This window comes from Moschus berezovskii, chromosome 22 (assembly GCF_049115385.1).
Source record: "Moschus berezovskii isolate FMDL1 chromosome 22, NW_MosBer_1.0, whole genome shotgun sequence".
Classification (NCBI taxonomy): domain Eukaryota; kingdom Metazoa; phylum Chordata; class Mammalia; order Artiodactyla; family Moschidae; genus Moschus; species Moschus berezovskii.
This window is the reverse complement of record NC_142481.1, coordinates 13251892-13271355: the sequence shown is the minus strand read 5'-3', so window position 1 is coordinate 13271355 and position 19464 is coordinate 13251892. Positions and strand designations below refer to the sequence as shown.

General features: G+C 50.2%; 1 protein-coding gene across 2 annotated transcripts in view; it reads left to right on the top strand.

The window, feature by feature from the left end:
* The window catches only part of AXL (AXL receptor tyrosine kinase), a 38503-nt gene that overhangs the window by 12187 nt on the left and 6852 nt on the right, over window positions 1–19464 (top strand). Inside the window, exons 7-17 of one of the 2 annotated variants that reach the window (XM_055412099.2) lie at window positions 2548–2758; window positions 3054–3193; window positions 4504–4654; window positions 4855–4881; window positions 7530–7662; window positions 7963–8054; window positions 11795–11890; window positions 12059–12136; window positions 16592–16684; window positions 17102–17223; window positions 18159–18268. In XM_055412099.2, coding sequence (XP_055268074.1) covers window positions 2548–2758; window positions 3054–3193; window positions 4504–4654; window positions 4855–4881; window positions 7530–7662; window positions 7963–8054; window positions 11795–11890; window positions 12059–12136; window positions 16592–16684; window positions 17102–17223; window positions 18159–18268 — 1253 coding nt within the window. The remainder of the gene's footprint in view (window positions 1–2547; window positions 2759–3053; window positions 3194–4503; window positions 4655–4854; window positions 4882–7529; window positions 7663–7962; window positions 8055–11794; window positions 11891–12058; window positions 12137–16591; window positions 16685–17101; window positions 17224–18158; window positions 18269–19464) is intronic. The other variant, XM_055412100.2, reaches the window with a different exon arrangement.

Here is a 19464-nt window from a genome sequence, read left to right as displayed (position 1 = left end):
AGGTAGAGACTCTCGGAGGCCCATTTTCCAGAGACAGGAACTGAGACCCGGGGAGGTAAAAACACTCACTCTAAATCACATAGCAGGGACTTTCCTGGTGGTTCAGTGGTTAAGACTTTACGCTTCCACTGCAGGGGGCAAGGGTTTGATCCCTAGTCGGGGAACTAAGATCCCGTAAGCCACCACATGGCGTGGCCAAAAAAAAAAATGATAATCAGCAAATAATATCCAAGCTAAGATTTGTACCCGATGGAATCCGGTTGTGAGCAGTAACTCTTTCCCAGCGCGGTATGTGTCGTGGTTATATTGCCTGGATGCTCCCCAGGGTGAAGGCAGCACCCCTGAGCTGTGTGGCTGTGGGTTGTGGGGCTGTGACGAATTTGTGGTTCTGTGGGGAAGGGCTGTATAGACATCCTCCCCAGCTTCGGTCCCTCCCATCCTGATCTCGTCAGTCCTGGGGACCAGGTGGGTGGAGGACCCTTTGCCGCTGTGCAGGATGTGCTGGTTTTGACACTGGTGGCCAGATAATCTCACACACACAAAATAGCAATGACAAACACTCAGTCTGCACAGACACTCTTTTTTTTGTTTCTTTTTGCTTTTTTAAATATTTATTTATTTTTGGCTGTGCTGGGTCCTTGTTGCTGTGCACGGGCTTACTCGGGGGCTACACTCGAGTTGCAGTGTGTGGGCTTCTCATTGCGGTGGCTTCTCTTGCTGTGGAGCATGGGCTCTAGGGCACGTGAGTTTCAGTAGTCACAACTCGGGGGCTCCACAGCGCAGGCGCGATAGTTGTGGCGCACATCCCTGTGGCATGTGGGATATTCCCAGACCCAGGATCGAATCCATGTCCCCTTCATCGCAAGGTGGATTCTTAACCACTGGACCACCAGAGCAGCCCTGCACAGACACTTTTCTACATGCTTACAGGGTATCACTTCAGTTAATCCTGTGAAGAAGGGAAACACTGTTGTTATCCCATTTTTCAGATGAAGAAACTGAGGCACAGGACTTGGGAGTAGGAGAGGCTGGATTTGAATCCCAGATCCAGTATCTGTGCTCTTCAGCACTAAGATGCTTTGCATCTCTGGACAGAAGAGTATTATTACCATTATTGATGTTCTTAAAAAGACATTCGTATTGTCAGTTGGGCAAAGATTTTGAAGATAGGATGGGTTCAGGTCCCAGCTTCATCAATGACAAGCTAGCGTCCTCGGATCAGTGATTCCATCTCTCCAAGCCTCAGTGCCTTCATCTATATAGTGGGCATAAACACAGCACATACTTACAATGCACAGCTAAAGTGAAGGTCAAATGAGTTTAGGTTTGTAAAAGACTTTGCTTTAAAAAAAAAAATATTCCTCTGGCTGCATTGGGTCTTAGTTGCAGCATGTGGGATCTAGTTCCCTGACCAAGCATTGAACCTGGGCTCCCTGCATTGGGAGCACAGAGTCTTAGCCACTGGGGCACCTTGGAAGTCCTTTTCTATTTTTTTAAATTAAAATATATAATGTTCAAAATCTTTGGTGTACACCTAGATTGTTTAACCAATGTGACCACCCTCTGAATCAAGATATAGACACTTCCCAGCTGTTGAAGGTTACCTCACTCCCCAGAGATGCCCACTCTGCTGACTTATTTTTTAGCTATGGGAGGTTTGCGGGATCTTAGTTTCCCAACCCGGAGAAGGCAATGGCAAGCCACTCCAGTACTCCTGCCTGGAAAATCCCATGGACGGAGGAGCCTGGTAGGCTACAGTCCATGGGGTCGCTACAAGTGAGACATGGCTGAGCAACTTCACTTTCACACATTGGAGAAGGAAATGGCAACCCACTCCAGTGTTCTTGCCTGGAGAATCCCAGGGATGGGGGAGCCTGGTGGGCTGCCATCTATGGGGTCACACAGAGTTGGACACGACTGAAATGACTTAGCAGCAGCAGCAGCAGCAGTTTCCCAACCAGGGATTGAACCTGGGCCCTTGGCAGTGAAACCATAGAGTCCTAACCACTGGACCACCAGGCAATTCCCTCCTCTGACTTCTATTGTGGGACATTGCTTTTGCCTGTGGTTGAATGTCATTATTATTGATGTTGACCACCTGCCATGCACCGTCCAGCTGTCCTACACTTAATTTTTTGTATGGCCATGTCACATGGCATTTGGGATCTTAGCTCCCTGACCAGGGATCGAACCTGTGCCTGCAGTGGAAGCATAGAGTCCTAACCACTGGATTGCCAGGAAGTCCCTTACATTGAAACTTCAAGCAGCCCTGGAAGGCATTTGTTCCTCTAAGTCCCCATTTTCCAGATGAGGAAACTGAGGCTCTGAGAGAGAAAGTCTTGTTAGAAGTGGCTTTTGCAACTGATGGCAGAGCCACGTTGTGGAGCTGGGTGGTACCCGTGTTGCACAAACATGGAGTCGTCGCGCACACACACACATCCTTGCGACGTTGTGTCATCACACCAGGATCACTACCATTGACAGTTGTGTGACCGCTTTGAGTGTTGACGTGGCCACCCTGTTCTCACATGCCCTCCCTCTTCCCAGGCTGTGCTGTCAGACGACGGGGTGGGCGCCTGGCTGGGAGAGCCAGACCCCCCAGAGGAGCCCCTCACCTTACAAGCGTCCGTTCCCCCTCATCGACTGCGGCTGGGCAGCCTCCACCCTCACACCCCTTACCACCTCCGGGTGGCCTGTGTCAGTAGCCAGGGCCCCTCACCCTGGACCCACTGGCTTCCCGTGGAGACACCGGAAGGAGGTAAGAAGGGGCTGGTGGCGGGGAGACAGCGTTCACTGCCCTGCTGACCCTTGCGTACATCACACGACCCCCAGCATCTCCTCTCGCCTGTATACCCCACGTGGCTTCAATCTCCATCCTGTCCCAGCCCCAACTGGCATCTCTCCCGGACCTCATCCCTGTGTTCCTGCTCATGGGAGACCTGCACCAGTTGCCTGCTTGCTTGTCCTTTGCACCCTGCCCCTACTCCTTGGGAAGAGGGGAGGGGGTCAGGAAGAGGTGGGGGTGCCAGCTTCCCCTTTTCCCTGTCCTCCAGTGCCCCTGGGCCCTCCTGAGAATGTTAGCGCCATGAGGAATGGGAGCCAAGCCCTTGTGCGCTGGCAGGAGCCAAGGGCGCCGCTGCAGGGCACCCTGTTAGGGTACCGACTGGCCTATCGAGGTCAGGATACACCCGAGGTGGGTGCTGCTGGCTGGGCTGGGGCAGAGTGGCTGTAGAGGAGGGGACTGGGGAGGAGAGGATGACAAGGCAGACATGGACAGTTGAGCAGGTTGCGTAGGATGCGATCACCCTGTGCTAGCAGAGCACGTTCTGGGGCGGTTAAAGGGGACCATGAGAGGGTTGCCTGTGTGCATGCTCAGTCGCTCAGTCATGGCTGACTCTTTGCGACCCCATGGACGGTAGCCAGGGACAGGGACCCACCAGGCGCCCTGTCCATGGGATTCTCTAGACAAGAATACTGGGGTGGGTTGTTATTTCCTTCTCTAGGGGATCTTCCCAACCCAGGGATCAAACCTGCATCTCCCGCATTGGCATTCTTTACCACTGAGCTACCTGGGAAGCCCCCAGGAGAGAGTTGGGGGATGGCTATTTATGAATCTGTGAACTGTGGTGTTGGAGAAGACTCTTGAGAGTTCCTTGGACTGCAAGGAGATCAAACCAGACAATCCTAAAGGAAATCAACCCTGAATATTCATTGGAAGGACTGATGCCGAAGCTGAAGCTCCAATACTTTGGCCATCTGATGCAAAGAGCTGACTCATTAGAAAAGACACTGATGCTGAGAAAGATGAAAGGCAGGAGGAGAAGGGGGCAACAGAGGATGAGATGGTTGGATGGCATCACCGACTCAATGGACATGAGTTTGAGCAAGCTACGGGAGATAGTGAGGGATATGGAAGCCTGGCGTGCCGCAGTCCATGGGATCACAGAGAGTTGGACACAGCTGAGCAACTGAACAACAGCAATTTATGAATCATGTACAAAACGTTTCAGTAGACATATTTACTAGGACAGTTTTACAGCAGATAGTTGCATAGCATATTGAGGAAGGGGTGTCTCTTTCTAATTAACATGAAGGTACTATCTGAGCAAGCAGCACCGTGGGATGGGGAGATAGATGGGAGAAAGAGTGACGAGTCAGAAGGGGATGGAGGGATGAGGGGGCAAAGGTGAGAATTTGGTCCTTTCAACAACAGTACTGTGTTCCACGCCTCCTTGTGCTAGGACCTGAGGATGTACGTGGCAGTGAAGAAGACAAAGCGCTGGACCTGGTGAAGCTGATATTTTAATGAGTGTAGGGATAGAGAACGGAAAGGAGAGGACAGGATGGGGGATGAGAGATGAAGGATAGGGAGAGGTAGGGGATGAGGGGCTGGAGAGGAGGAGTGGGCTTTAAGAAAGATGGGGAGTTGAGGCTGAGGGTGAGGGCTTAAGCGCTGGGGCTGGAGCTGGAGCTCTACTCTGATGCCTTATTTGCACGTCCTAGGTGCTGATGGACGTGGGGCTAAAGCGAGAGGTGACGCTGGAGCTGCGAGGGGAGGGGTCTGTGCCCAACCTGACGGTGTACGTGGCAGCCTACACTGCCGCTGGGGAGGGACCCTGGAGCCTCCCTGTGCCCCTGGAGCCCTGGCGCCCAGGTAACTTCAAAGCCGTGCTCAGCCTCCCCACAGGGACCACGTCTATCCCAGATGCCCGTGACTTGCTCCTTGTACCTTTTGGCGTTACCCCAGTCTAGGCTCCATTCCTACCTGGAAGCTTCCTGAGAGCCTCACTCCCTCTCTCCCATGTCTTACCAGTCTCTCTGAGCATGTCCTCCCTCCGTCCTTTCTCCTCGCAGGACAAGGACAGCCAGTCCACCAGCTGGGTAAGGGCTTTCACACCCCCTGTCCTGCTCTCCCTTCCCCCAAGGCCCAGTGAGGGCGCATCACTGCACATTCTCTTTGCACATCCCTCTCATGTTCCTCAAACTCCTCACTCTAATCCTCTGCTTCTTGATTTTGTGGGTCCTTGATGGAAGTGCCTGGAGTGGCCCGGAGCCTTGTGGCACCTTGGTGAATGGTGGATGGATAGGTGGATGGATGGACTGGCGAACGAATGGATGTGTAGATGGACAAATGAATGAATGCGTGGCTGAGTGGTGGACAGATGAATGAATAGGTGGGTGGTGGACGGCTGAATGAACGGGTGGGTGGTGGACGGCTGAATGAACGGGTGGGTGGTGGACGGCTGAATGAAGGGGTGGGTGGTGGACGGCTGAATGAAGGGGTGGGTGGTGGACGGCTGAATGAATGGGTGGTGGTGGACGGCTGAATGAATGGGTGGGTGGTGGACGGCTGAATGAAGGGGTGGGTGGTGGACGGCTGAATGAATGGGTGGGTGGTGGACGGCTGAATGAATGGGTGGGTGGTGGACGGCTGAATGAAGGGGTGGGTGGTGGACGGCTGAATGAATGGGTGGGTGGTGGACGGCTGAATGAATGGGTGGGTGGTGGACGGCTGAATGAAGGGGTGGGTGGTGGACGGCTGAATGAATGGGTGGGTGGTGGACGGCTGAATGAATGGGTGGATGAGTGAATGGATGGATAAACAGGTGGGTAGGTAGATGAATAGATAGGTAGAGGGACAGAGAGATGAGTTATCCCTCTCATACTCATCTTCCTTGAATGTTTCTCCAAATGTTCCTCCTACACCCATTGTACCCTCCTGGCACTATTACACCCCACCTCTTGTAACTCAGCCCACTGTCCTTAAATATTCCTTACGTGTTTTCTTGCGTTTCTTTGCGTACCCTTTCCACACTAACCCCACCCTCCTTTCACATTCATCCCACTGTAGCCCCTCATTCTTCCCACGGGCTTCCCAAACCCAATGCACACTCACACTTCTCATTCACAAACATACTTTTTGCACACTCACCATGCATCCCACATTGCAGGCACTGAAGGACTTCCAATCCACACGATCTCACGTTCTGCAACTCTCCTTGCACACTCACGAGACACTCCTTACACAGCATTCCCTCACCTCGAGCTAATCCTAACCCATGCCCACTTTCTGCACATACCACACCAGACTCTTGGTGCACTCAACACACACTCATCTTCCACCCCTTACACACTCACTCCCCCCTTTCTGCATATCCTTTTCATTCATCTCATGCGTCCTTTGCACACTCATTGCACATTCCTCACACCGAAGTTACATCCTTACAAATCACTGCCCCCACCTGGTATCTAAAACTCCTTGAATCCTCACATACTCCTAATTTCTCAGATACTCATCTGGCACTGTTCACACACTCCTTTGCACACCATGCCCCTTTGCACATTTATTTCACTCTCATCCCTTGCTTTATGAAAGCTCTTCCAGGGAATTCCCTGGCAGTCCAGTGGTAAGGAGTCAGTGCTTTCACTGCTGAGGGCATGGGTTCGACCCCTAGTCAGGGAACTAAAATTCCACAAGCTGCAAGGAGTGGCCAAAACAAAAAAAACACCACGCTTTCATAGTCATCACACATTCCTCAAAAATGTCCCTTGGCCATTGATCCCTGGAGCCTCCAACTCCTTGCATATCGATTGCACATGCCTTGTACACACTGCACACATTCTCTCCCTGCACCCAAGTGCCCCCTCCTTGCATAATCATCACACACATCACACACGGGTACCCCACTTGAGATTTACTTACAGCCCTCCCACACTCCTCCAGCCCTCCTTCCATTCTCACAGCCCATCCCGCACAATCTCTCACTCCCATCCCACACTCCTTCCACACTCATTGCACACTCCCCAAGTATCCATCCCACTTTGCACTCACCACACTCATCCTAGGAGTTTCACACTCCTCCTTAAAAAAAAATTATTTATTTGGCTGTGTCAGGTCTTAGTGCATCATGCAGGATCTTTCCTTGTGGCTCGTGGACTCTCTAGTTGCAGCATGTGGGCTCCAGAGCACCCAGGCTCAGCAGTTGTGGCACGCGGGCTTAGCTGATCCTAGGCATGTGGGATCTTAGTTTCCTATGCCTGCGTGTGTGCTTACTCGTGCCAGTCATGTCCAACTCTTTGCGACCCTATGGACCATAGCCCTCTCCTCTGTCCATGGGATTCTTCCGGCAAGAATACTGGAGTGGGTTGCCGTGCCCTCCTCCAGGGGATCTTCCTGACCCCAGAGATCAAACCCATGTCTCCTGCATCTCCTGCATTGCAGGTGGACTCTTTTTACCACTGAGCTACCAGAAAAGCCCCTTAGTTCCCTGATCAGGGATCAAACCCGAATCCCTTGCATTGCAAGGTGGATTCTTAACCACTGGACCACCAGGGACATCCCCTCACACTCCTCCTCCAATGTCCACTCCTTTCGTATCCATTGCATGCCCCGTCTTATCCATCGCATGTCCCGTCCAGCCCTGTCCATCACCCAATGTACCTCCACCTGCCTCCCTTCACCACCACCCCCCTGGGGACCCAAGGAACCAAGACCTCCACCATGACCTGTCCCGCGTACCCCCCGACAGTGAGTGAGCCCCCCCTCCCCGCCTTCTCGTGGCCCTGGTGGTACGTGCTTCTGGGAGCAGCAGTGGCCGCCGCCTGTGTCCTCATCCTGGCTCTGTTCCTCTTCCACCGGCGGAAGAAGGAGACCCGCTACGGGTAAGTTGGGACCACGTGGGTCGGGAGGCTGACCTGGACTGGGGTAGAGAGGCTGGAGGTGGGGAGACCGTGAGGAGGCTGGCGCAGGAGGAGAGAGTACCAAGAATCAGAATGAAGACAAGCGCCTGGGGAGTGAATGGAAGGCAGAAGGCAGCAGCCCAAGAGGCTCTCAGCAGACATTGGAGGAGAGGGCCGGCAGGTCTGGGGGTTGGGATGGTGCTTGCTTCCACTGCTGGTGGAAGTGGAGGGAGTTCCACATCACTCTGCCCTGCCCTCACCTCCTCTCTGTTCCCCCCCTAGAGAGGTGTTTGAGCCAACCGTGGAGAGGGGTGAGCTGGTGGTCAGGTACCGTGTTCGCAAGTCCTACAGTCGGAGGACCACTGAAGCCACCTGTAAGTGAGCCCCATGCCTCCCTGCCTGGGTTTGGGATAAGAAGTATTGAGTGTTGGGCCTGCTGGGCTTCTGCAGATGCGTGAACCAAAAGTTTCTGAAGGCCTTGGAATATTAGCACCACAGACCCTAAGAACAACAGGACTGTGGGACCACACACGACTTTAGAATAATTGAATCTTAGACACAATAAATTTTAGAAAGGCCAAACTCTGAGTCATAGGCTCTTAGAACCACGTAATGATGATGATGAAGACGATAAACATGATGAGGATGGCAATGAAGAAAATGCCCATGATGAGGTGCTTACAATGCTGAGGATAACAGCCAGCCCTAGCACTTCCTCATTATTGGCTATACTGGGTCTTCATTGCTGCTCACGGGCTTTCTCTAGTTGCGGTGAGTGCGGGCTACTTTAGTTGTGGTCTGAGGCCTTCTCGTTGCAGTGGCTTCTCTTGTTGTGGAGCACAGGCTCTAGGGTGCACGGGCTTCAGTAGTGGCAGCACATGGCCTTAGCTGCCCTGAGGCATGTGAGATCTTCCTGAAGCAGGGATCGAACCTGTGTCCCCTGCAGTGGAAGGTGAATTCTTAACCACTGGGCCACCAGGGAAGTCCCACAGGTGCTGTTCTAAGCTTCAACACATGTCACTTAATTTAATCCCCATGACAACCCAGTGAAGTAGGCACATTATCCTCCCCACCACCGGTGAGGAGACTGTGGCACAGAGTGGCTAAGTAACTTACTGGAGGCCACACAGTTTGTAAGCTGGAGAGCTGGGGTTCACACCCAGGCAGTTCCACTCTCAAGGTCATCCTCTGAACTGCCGCTTGGAAGTAGAGGATATGCAAGAGGATGTGCAATTTATAATTAGCCTAAAAAATTATAATCCAGTGCTACAGACTCTGTGATTATAGACTCTATAATCCGGTGCTAAGGCTCCCCTGGTGGCTCAGATGGTAAAGAAGCTACCTGCAATACAGGAGACCCCAGTTCAATCCCTGGGTCAGGAAGATCCCCTGGAGAAGGAATGGCAACCCACTCCAGTATTCTTGCCAGGAGAATCCCATGGGCAGAGGAGCCTGGAGGGTTACAGGCCATAGGGTTGCAAAGAGTCAGACATGATTGAGCAACTAACACTTGATAGACTCTTAGGATCTTAAAAATCATAGAATCTTAGCACTATAATAGACTCTGTGTTAGAGGATTGTAGCATTTATGGAGGGTCCCAGCTAAGAAGGGACTTCAGGAGCCACCTAGTCAAATTTCTTCTTCTCTCCAGTTGGGAAAACAGATCCAAAAAAAAGGTGGGGGACAGAGGCTTCCTCTAGAGTTAGCACCCAGGGAGAAGACTGCCGAGGGCCCCAGGGAGATACCGGAAGGGGCTGGGAAAGACATTTATTGCAAAGGAGAAGGAAGAGGAAGTGAGGAGGTCACAGAAATCTAATGGGAATAACATGCAGCAGCAGTTCTCCAAGTGTGATCCAAGTCCCCGGGGGTCCCCAAGACCTTAGCAGGGGGTCCATGAGGTCAAAACTATTTTCATAATAATACCAAGACGTCATTTGCCCTTTCACACCCTCCTTCTCTTGCGAGTGCTCCGCAGAGTTTTCCAAAGGCTTCCAAATATGTGATGATGTCATCCTTCTGTTGACTGATGTGCTCGTGTATTCTTGTGTTTTGACAATTTGTCTGGGGATCTTCCCTGGCGATCCAGTGGTGAAGACCCTGAGATTTCACTGCAGGGGGCTCGAGTTCAATTCCTGGTTGGGGAATCATTAAGAAGATCCTTCGTGGTGCGGCCAAAAATGAAAAAAGGAAATCATATCAGTTTTCATCGTGAACACAGTAAATATTGCTGTGTAGACAACCCACATAAAAGAAAGCTTTCTTTCAAGTCTCAATAATTTTAAGAATGTAAAAGGGTCCTGGGGCCAATACGTTGGAGACCAATTGCTACACAGCAGTGAAAATGAATAAACCCAACTACACACAGCAACTGGGCTTCCCTGGTGGCTCAGTGGTAAAGAACCTGCCTGCCAATGCAGGAGACATGAGTTCCATCCCTGGGTCAGAAAGATCCCCTGGAGAAGGAAATGGAAACCCACTCTAGTATTCTTGCCTGGGAAATCCCATGGACAGAGGAGCCTGGCAGCCTACAGCCCAGGGGTTGCAAAGAGTTGGACACCACTTAGCAACTAAACAAGAACAAACAAGCAACTGCATTATAATATTTCATAGATATCGTGTTAAATGAAAGAAGCCGGACACTAAAGAGAACATAGTATGTGGTTCCATGTTTATAACATCCCCAAACAGAAAAGACTAGTCTGGGGTAAGAAAAGTCAGGAAAGTGGCCACCCCTGAAAGGACAGGTCATAGTCTATTCTTGACGTGGGTGTTAGTGACACACACTGTTGTGTTTGGTTCATGAAAATCCATTGAGCTGCTCACTTATGATTTTTGCAGGTTATACTTTAATAAAAAGTTAAGAAAAATTTTGAACAACTGGTACAGCAGGATGTTAACCAATCAAGGTGCCACTACTGCAAGATTACGTGCCAGGCTCTAACCCTTTAGTTACTGCTCTAGGGGAAGTTCTGGGGGGTCTAAAGGAAAAGTGGGAGTTGGGAGTGCTCAGGGCAGTAGCTGATCCTGAATGAATGCAGAATTATTTCAGTATTTTAACAATGGGTATACAGGCATGGGGCTTCCCTGGCAGCTCATGGTAAAGAACCCACCTGCCAATGCAGGAGATGCGGGTTGGATCCCTGGGTTGGGAAGATCCCCTGGAGAAGGAAATGACAACCCACTCCAGTGTTCTTGCCTGGAGAATCCCCTGGACAGAGGACTCTGGCAGGCTACAGTCCTTGGGATTGCAAAAGAGTTGGACACAACGTTAGTGACTAAACAATGATAAACAGCAACACACAGGCATACCTGGGAGACACTGCACATTTGATTCCAGACCAACACAATAAAGTGTGTAATGCAATAAAGTGAGTCACGTACATTTTGGGGTTTCTCAGTGCATATAAAAGTTATGTTTAGGACTTCCCTGGCAGTCCAGTGGTTAAGACTCCATGCTTCCTCTGCAGGGGCCCAGGTTCCATCTAAGATCCCACATGCCATGCAGTGGGGCCAAAATAAACAGAAACATAAAAACAAACAAAAAAGTTGTGTTTACACTGCACTGTAGTGTACTAAGTATGCAACAGCATTATATCTTTAAAAACAATTTAGATACTTTAATTTTATCTACTTATTTTTTAAATTTGGCCACCTCATGGCAAGTGGGATCTTAGTTCCTCAGCCAGGGATCAAACCCTTGCCCCTTGCAGTGGGAGTTTGGAGGCTTAACCACTGAACTACTGGGGAAAGTCCCTACATACCTTAATCTTAAATTGCTTTATTGCTAAAAAAAAATGACAACCTCCATCTGAGGCTTCAGTGAATTATAGCCCTAACATCAAAGATCACAGATCATCATAACAAATACAATAATAATGAAAAGGTTTGAAATATCACAAGAATTACCAAAATATAACACAAGAGAAACAAAGCAAATTGGAAAAATGGTAACGATAGATTTGCTTGACACAAGATTGCCACAGACCTTCAATGTGTAAAGAACACAGTATCTACGAAGTGCGGTCAAATGAGGCGCGCCTGTATCCTTATGAGAGGTGCCGCCTGGATGTCAGCTCTGCTCCACGGCTCTGTCTACTCCCACCCCCCATGCAGTGAACAGCCTGGGCATCAGCGAAGAGCTGAAGGAGAAACTGCGGGATGTGATGGTGGACCGGCATAAGGTGGCTCTGGGGAAGACGCTGGGAGAGGGTGAGTGCCCCCACCTCACACACACGCACATAGCTCCCTGAGCCATGCAGTCCTTCATCTCCCCACCCCTACCCAACCACAGGAAATGCAGCTCCTACAGGGGCCCCCCTGAAGCCAACGGGGGGTGCCCCCCCACACATGTCAAAGTCTCTCTCTGCTCCCCCACAGGAGAGTTCGGAGCTGTGATGGAAGGCCAGCTCAACCAGGACGACTCCGTCCTCAAGGTGGCTGTGAAGACCATGAAGAGTGAGTATGTACGCGCATGTGGGATCCCCATCCCTTAACCTCTGGCCCCTCCCCTGTGCCCCTAAGGAGGCAGAAGAACAGGGACGGTGACAGCAATGTAGCCCAACTCTAGAACGTCAGTCTTTCCAGACAAGAAATTAAGGCCCTGCCAGGTCCTTCGACAGAAGGATCTCAATATGGGGAGATTACTACAGAAGTGCAGGGAAAACTGAAGGAACAGCAGGGCGCAGTTAAGACAACCTAGAGATTAGCAGCAAGCTATCACTTCCACCTCCCAGGCCTGAAGGGGCAGAGAAAGGAAGTGGAGTGACCAGAGCCCACAGCCAGGGCCCGCTGATGGGATTTAGGCATACAGAGTTAGGGGCTACCTTGTGGGAGCTTGAAAACACAAAGGAGACACAGCCACCACCAAGGCAATACTGGAAGCAGAAAGAGAAAGAGTGAAACACCCTGACTTCTCTCCTCTCACCCACCAGCCGGTCTCCCATCAGTGCTTCCCATTGGCAGGTTCCAACAGGAAACAGCAGGAAAGGGAGCCTGGGCAATGTAGTTTTCAGGGGCCAGCCCCATGCGATACATAGCAGAGCACGAGATGGTCCAGAATGAGGCACACCTGGCTTCATCATTTACTAGCTGTATGCTTCCCTGGTGGCTCAGATGATAAAGAATGTGCCTGCAATGCAGGAGACCCAGATTCGATCCTTGGGTTGGGAAGATCCCCTGGAGCAGGGCATGGCAACCTACTCCAGTATTCTTGCCTGGAGAATACCATGGACAGAGGAGCCTGGTGGACTACAGTCCACGGGGTCGCAAAGAGTCCAACACGCTGGGGGACTAACACTTTCACTATGATCTCAGGTAAGTGACTACCCCTCTCTGAGCCTACCATTCCTCATCCAGAAAAAAGTATCATAGTGTTCCTACCTCCTAGGGTATTAATATGTCAAAGCACTTAATGCCTGGCTTGGCACATAATACACAGTTCAGTTCAGTTCAGTCGCTCAGTCGTGTCCGACTCTCCGCGACCCCATGAATCACAGCACGCCAGGCCTCCCTATCCATCACCAACTCCCGGAGTACACTCAAACTCATGTCCACAGAGTCGGTGATGCCATCCAGCCATCTCATTCTCTGTCGTCCCCTTCTCCTCCCGCCCCCAACCTTTCCCAGAATCAGAGTCTTTTCCAGTGAGTCAACTCGCCGCATGAGGTGGCCAAAGTATTGCAGTTTCAGCTTTAGCATCAGTCCCTCCAATGAACATCCAGGATTGATCTCCTCTAGAATGGACTGGTTGGATCTCCTTGCAGTATAAGGGACTCTCAAGAGTCTTCTCCAGCACCACAGTTCAAAAGCATTGATTCTTCGGCGATCAGCCTTCTTCACAGTCCAACTCTCACATCCATACCACGGGAAAAACCATTGCCTTGACTAGACGGACCGTGGTTGGCAAAGTAATGTCTCTGCTTTTTAATATACTATCAAGGTTGGTCATAACTTTCCTTCCAAGGAGCAAGCGTCTTTTAATTTCATGGCTGCAATCAGCATCTGCAGTGATTTTGGAACCCAAAAAAACAAAGTCTGACACTGTTTCCACTGTTTTTCCATCTATTTCCCATGAAGTGATGGGACCAGATGCCATGATCTTTGTTTTCTGAATGTTGAGCTTCAAGCCAACCTTTTCACTCTCCTCTTTCACTTTCATCAAGAGGCTTTTGAGTTCCTCTTCACTTTCTGCCATAAGGGTAGTGTCATCTGCATATCTGAGGTTATTGATATTTCTCCCAGCAATCTTGATTCCAGCTTGTGCTTCTTCCAGCCCAGCGTTCCTCATGATGTACTCTGCATATAAGTTAAATAAGCAAGGTGACAATATACAACCTTGACGTACACCTTTTCCTATTTGGAACCAGTCTGTTGTTCCATGTCCAGTTCTAACAGTTGCTTCCTGACCTGCATACAGGTTTCTCAAGAGGCAGGTCAGGTGGTCTGGGATTCCCATCTCTTTCAGAATGTTCCACAGTTTATTGTGATCGACACAGTCAAAGGCTTTGGCATAGTCAATGAAACAGAAATAGATGTTTTTCTGAAACTCTCTTGCTTTCTCCATGATCCAGCGGATGTTGGCAATTTGATCTCTGGTGCCTCTGCCTTTTCTAAAACCTGCTTGAACATCTGGGAGTTCATGGTTTACATACTGCTGAAGCCTGGCCTGGAGAATTTTGAGCATGACTTTACTAGCATGTGAGATGAGTGCAATTGTGCGGTAGTTTGAGCATTCTTTGGCATTGCCTTTCTTTGGGGTTGGAATGAAGACTGACCTTTTCCAGTCCTGTGGCCACTGCTGAGTTTTCCAAATCTGCTGGCATATTGAGTGCAGCACTTTCACAGCATCATCTTTCAAGACTTGAAATAGCTCAACTGGAATTCCATCACCTCCACTAGCTTTGTTCGTAGTGATGCTTTCTAAGGCCCACTTGACTTCACATTCCAAGATGTCTGGCTCTAGGTCAGTGATCACATTATCGTGACTATCTTGGTCGTGAAGATCTTTTTTGTACAGTTCTTCTGTGTATTCCTGCCACCTCTTCTTAATATCTTCTGCTTCTGTTAGGTCCATACCATTTCTGTCCTTTATCGAGCCCATCTTTGCATGAAATGTTCCCTTGGAATCTCTAATTTTCTTGAAGAACTCTCTTGTTTTTCCTATTCTGTTGTTTTCCTCTATTTCTTTGCATTGATCACTGAGGAAGTCTTTCTTATCTCTCCTTGCTATTCTTTGGAACTCTGCATTCAGATGCTTATATCTTTCCTTTTCTCCTTTGCTTTTCGCCTCTCTTCTTTTCACAGCTATTTGTAAGGCCTCCTCAGACAGCCATTTCGCTCTTTTGCATTTCTTTTCCATGGGGATGGTCTTGGTCCCTGTCTCCTGTACAATGTCACGAACCTCCGTCCAGAGTTCATCAGGCACTCTATCAATCAGATCTAGTCCCTTAAATCTATTTCTCACTTCCACTGTATAATCATAAGGGATTTGATTGAGGTCATATCTGAATGGTCTAGTGGTTTTCCCTACTTTCTTCAATTTAAGCCTGAACTTCGCAATAAGGAGTTCATGATCTGAGCCACAGTCAGCTCCTGGTCTTGTTTTCGCTCACTGTATACAGCTTCTCCATCTTTGGCTGCAAAGAATATAATCAATCTGATTTCGGTGTTGACCATCTGGTGATGTCCATGTGTAGAGTCTTCTCTTGTGTTGTTGGAAGAGGGTGTTTGCTATGACCAGTGCATTCTCTTGACAAAACTCTATTAGCCTTTGCCCTGCTTCATTCCGTGCTCTAAGGCCAAATTTGCCAGTTACTCCAGGTGTTTCTTGACTTCCTACTTTTGCATTCCAGTCCCCTATAATGAAAAGGACATCTTTTTTGGGTGTTAGTTCTAAAAGGTCTTGTAGGTCTTCATAGAACCGATTAACTTCGGCTTCTTCAGCATTACTGGTTGGGGCATAGGCCTGGATTACTGTAATATTGAATGGTTTGCCTTGGAAACGAACAGAAATCATCCTGTCATTTTTAAGATTGCATCCAAGTACTGCAATACACAGTTAGTGTGACTCAAACCATGTTATCTACTTCAGCAGAGAGGGTGAGAGCCAGTCCAGTCCAGGTTCACACAGCACAGAAAGGCCAGGGTCAAGCTTTTCCACATAGGGATGAAGCTTAGAGGGTCATGCTGGAGGTAAGGGAGGAATGATCATTTCAGAATCACAAGGGCTGAAAACGTGGGTTATGGAGTCACCACTCACTCATTCGTTCATTATTGACTGACTTCTGAATACTGGGTTGTGCTCCTGGTCTGGGTTTGAATCCCAGCTGTGTGACATTGGGCGAGTCACTTTGCCCCTCTGAGCCAGTGTCCTGAGTTGCAAAACAGGGGCAATCGTCTGCCTCCTAGGGCTGCTGGGAGTGTGCTAGGAAGCAACCTCGCACAGAGCCCACACATGGACCCCTGAGCCAGACTGCCTGGGTTTGAACTCTGCCTGTTCCTCTTGCAAGCGGTGGCACGTTTCTTAAACATTCTGTGCCTTGTCTCTGCATCCTTCTTGTTGTCCAGTCGCTAAATTGGGTGAGACTCTTTGTGACCTCATGAACTGCAGCACACCAGGCTTCCCTCTCCTTCATTCTCTCTCTTGAGTTTGCTCAAACTCATGTCCATTGAGTCAGTGATGCCATCCAACCATCTCGTCCTTCTGTAGCCCCCTTCTCCATCTTTAAAATGGGGAAATAGAAGCTCCTCAGAGGGTTAAATGGGTTAATATATGTCAAGCGCTGAGTACAGCCCCTGGTACTCACTAGTCATGCTTGATGAAGAAGGAGAAGATGATATGGTAACGAGGAGGAGGAGGGAGAGTCCTCCCTCCCACCCCTCCGCCTTCTCCACCTTCCTCTCTCCTCCCAGTTGCCATCTGCACAAGGTCGGAGCTGGAGGATTTCCTGAGTGAAGCCGTCTGCATGAAGGAATTCGACCACCCCAACGTCATGAGGCTCATCGGTGAGGGAGGGGCAGATTTAGGGCCAATAGGCCCCATGGAGGCAGCACCAGAGGGAAGAGCCCTCCCTCAGGCACTGGGAAGATCAACCCTCCAGGCTTCCTCCCCCACCACCCACCCCCGCCAGAGTGAGCAGGCTCCCCCCTTCCTCTCTCCCTCAGCTTGGAATGTGACCTCTGACCTTTCCCAGAAATAGCTGAGGTCCCCAGGAGGGCTGGAGAAACATCCCTGGGAACCAGTGCTGGACATGGCTTCCCTGACGCTTGGTCCCTGCCACCACCACCACCCCCGCGGCTCCCCAACAGTCTGGAGGCCAAATCTGAGAGGGAGAGGGGAGAAACAGAGGTGGGAGTCGGGGTGGCGGCCCCTTCTGCCCACCTCCAGTGACAAGGCTGCCTGGGGTGGGGGGCGGGACTCAGGCGTCTGTTTCCAGGGTTCTGAACGAGAGGGCTTCCCGGCGCCCGTGGTCATCTTACCTTTCATGAAACACGGAGACCTACACAGTTTCCTTCTCTATTCCCGGCTCGGGGACCAGCCAGTGGTAAGGGCATTTTATTATCTGGACCACAAGTGTTAACTGAGTACTGACTAGGTACCCAGTAATCTTTCTTCCTTATTTGAAAAATTTGATGTCGATTCTGCGTACACTAAAATATGCACATTTTTTACATGCAGTTCAGTGAACATTTTCTTGTGTATAGACCCATGGAAGGGCTTCCCAGGTGGTTCAGTGGTAAAGAATCTGCCTGCCAGTGCAGGAGACGTGGGTTCCATCCCTGGGTTGGGAAGAATCCCTGGAGAAGAAAATGGCAACCCACTCCAGTATTCTTGCCTGTGCAACCTATGGCCAGAGGAGCCTGGTGGGCTACAGTCTATGGGGTCACAAAGAGTCAGACATGACTGAGTGACTAAGTACACATGCATGCATTAGGTCCCCAGCGCTGCTCAGCCACTAGGAAGGTGATGGAGACCAAGAGCTTGTTTTCATGGAGGAGCTGTCTGCCAGAGGTGGGGGTACCAGGCAATAAACAAGTTAACAAATGAATAAGCACAATAATTTTTACGTGCCAGGATGAGTGACAGGGAGGCCAGGCAGTTCGTTTGAGTGAACAGGGAAGGTCTTATGGAGGAGATCGAAGGAGGAGCTAACTGGTGGGAAGTGGGCAATCTGGGAGGAAGTGGTCCCGGCAGAGGGCACAGAATGTGCAAAGGCTCAGAGGTGAGAATAAGCATGGCTTGTTGAAAGACCAGAAAGGGGGTTCCCTGCTGGAGCGTATGTCAAAGGCAAGCACAATGGGAAATGAAGACAGGAGAGGAAGGTAGGAGGGGATGACCAAGGGCTGATATGGAAAGGGGTGGAATTTAAGTCTCAGAGGCATGGGAAAGCATCACAGGGCAGAGCTAGTAGGGCCAAGGGATGGATTTCTGGGACTCAGCTGATCTCTACCCTGTCATGTCCTGCCTGCCCCCTCCCAGTTCCTGCCCACCCAGATGCTGGTGAAGTTCATGGCAGATATTGCCAGTGGCATGGAGTATCTGAGTACCAAGAGATTCATACACCGGGACCTGGCTGCCAGAAATTGCATGTGAGTGCCCAGCCTTCCAGGGATCCCCTTCTTCAGGGACCCATCCCCACCCCCACCCTCCTTCCCAGGATGGAAGAAGGTGCTACACACACACACACACACACACACACACACTCACACTCTCTCTCACACACACCCTTCAGGCAAGTCAGAGCTCAGGAGTGGAAGAGAGAAATGAGCAGGGAGGTTGGGGTCAGCTTTCTGCAGGACGTGGACCCTGAACTGAGATCCCGCACATGCTGGACTGTGCAGAGAAACGGGGAGGGGCAGGCTCAGTGGGCAGCAGGATGTGAGCAAAAGGGCAGAGGAAACCCAAGAGGGTGGTGACATTTAAGCTTCATCTGTGTCCCTCTCCAAGCTGAGTGTCTTGCCTGGGGCTACACGTGGGCAGTGGCCACACTGGATAAAGAGACCACACCCCCTGCTAAGTTGTTGCTGCTCAGTCGCTCATCAGTCGTGTCCCACTATTTGAAACCCCGTGGACTGCAGCACGCCAGGCTTCCCTGTCCTTCACTATCCCCCAGAGTTTGTTCGAACTCGTGTCCTTTGAGTCGGTGATACCATCCAACCATCTCATCCTCTGTCGCCTCCTTCTCCTCTTGCTTTCAATCTTTCCCAGCATCATAGTCTTTTCCAATGAGTCAGTTCTTCGCATCAGGTGACCAAAGTATTGGAGTTTCAGCTTTAGCAGCATCAGTCCTCCCAATGAATATTCAGGGTTGATTTCCTTTCCAAGGGACAAGCAAAAAATAGCCCAGAACCTGGTCTAAGGGCTATGTGTGTGACACATAAGCTTAGAATATTAGTTTCATTACAATGTGGCACTCAGAAATTGGAGCTGAAGAGGACTTTCCTGGTGGTCCAGTGGCTAGGACTTCACACTCCCAATCCAGGGGGCCTGGGCTTGACCCACTAAGAGTTCACATGCTCCAACTAAAAGATCCTGCATGCCACAACTGAGGCCCAGCACTGCCAAAGAATAAGTATTTTTAAAAATATTAAAAAAGAAGTTGGAGTTGGAGAATCAGAGAATCTTCAATAAGACATGCAAATGTTCACAAATGGTTTTGATTACCTTCCATGGAATGCACATGTCAATTTGAGGAGAATTGCCTTTTATACATTTCAGGGTCTTCTCATCCATGATTATGGTATAGCTTTCCAATTTATTTAGGCATTATCCAGCTTCTTTCAGC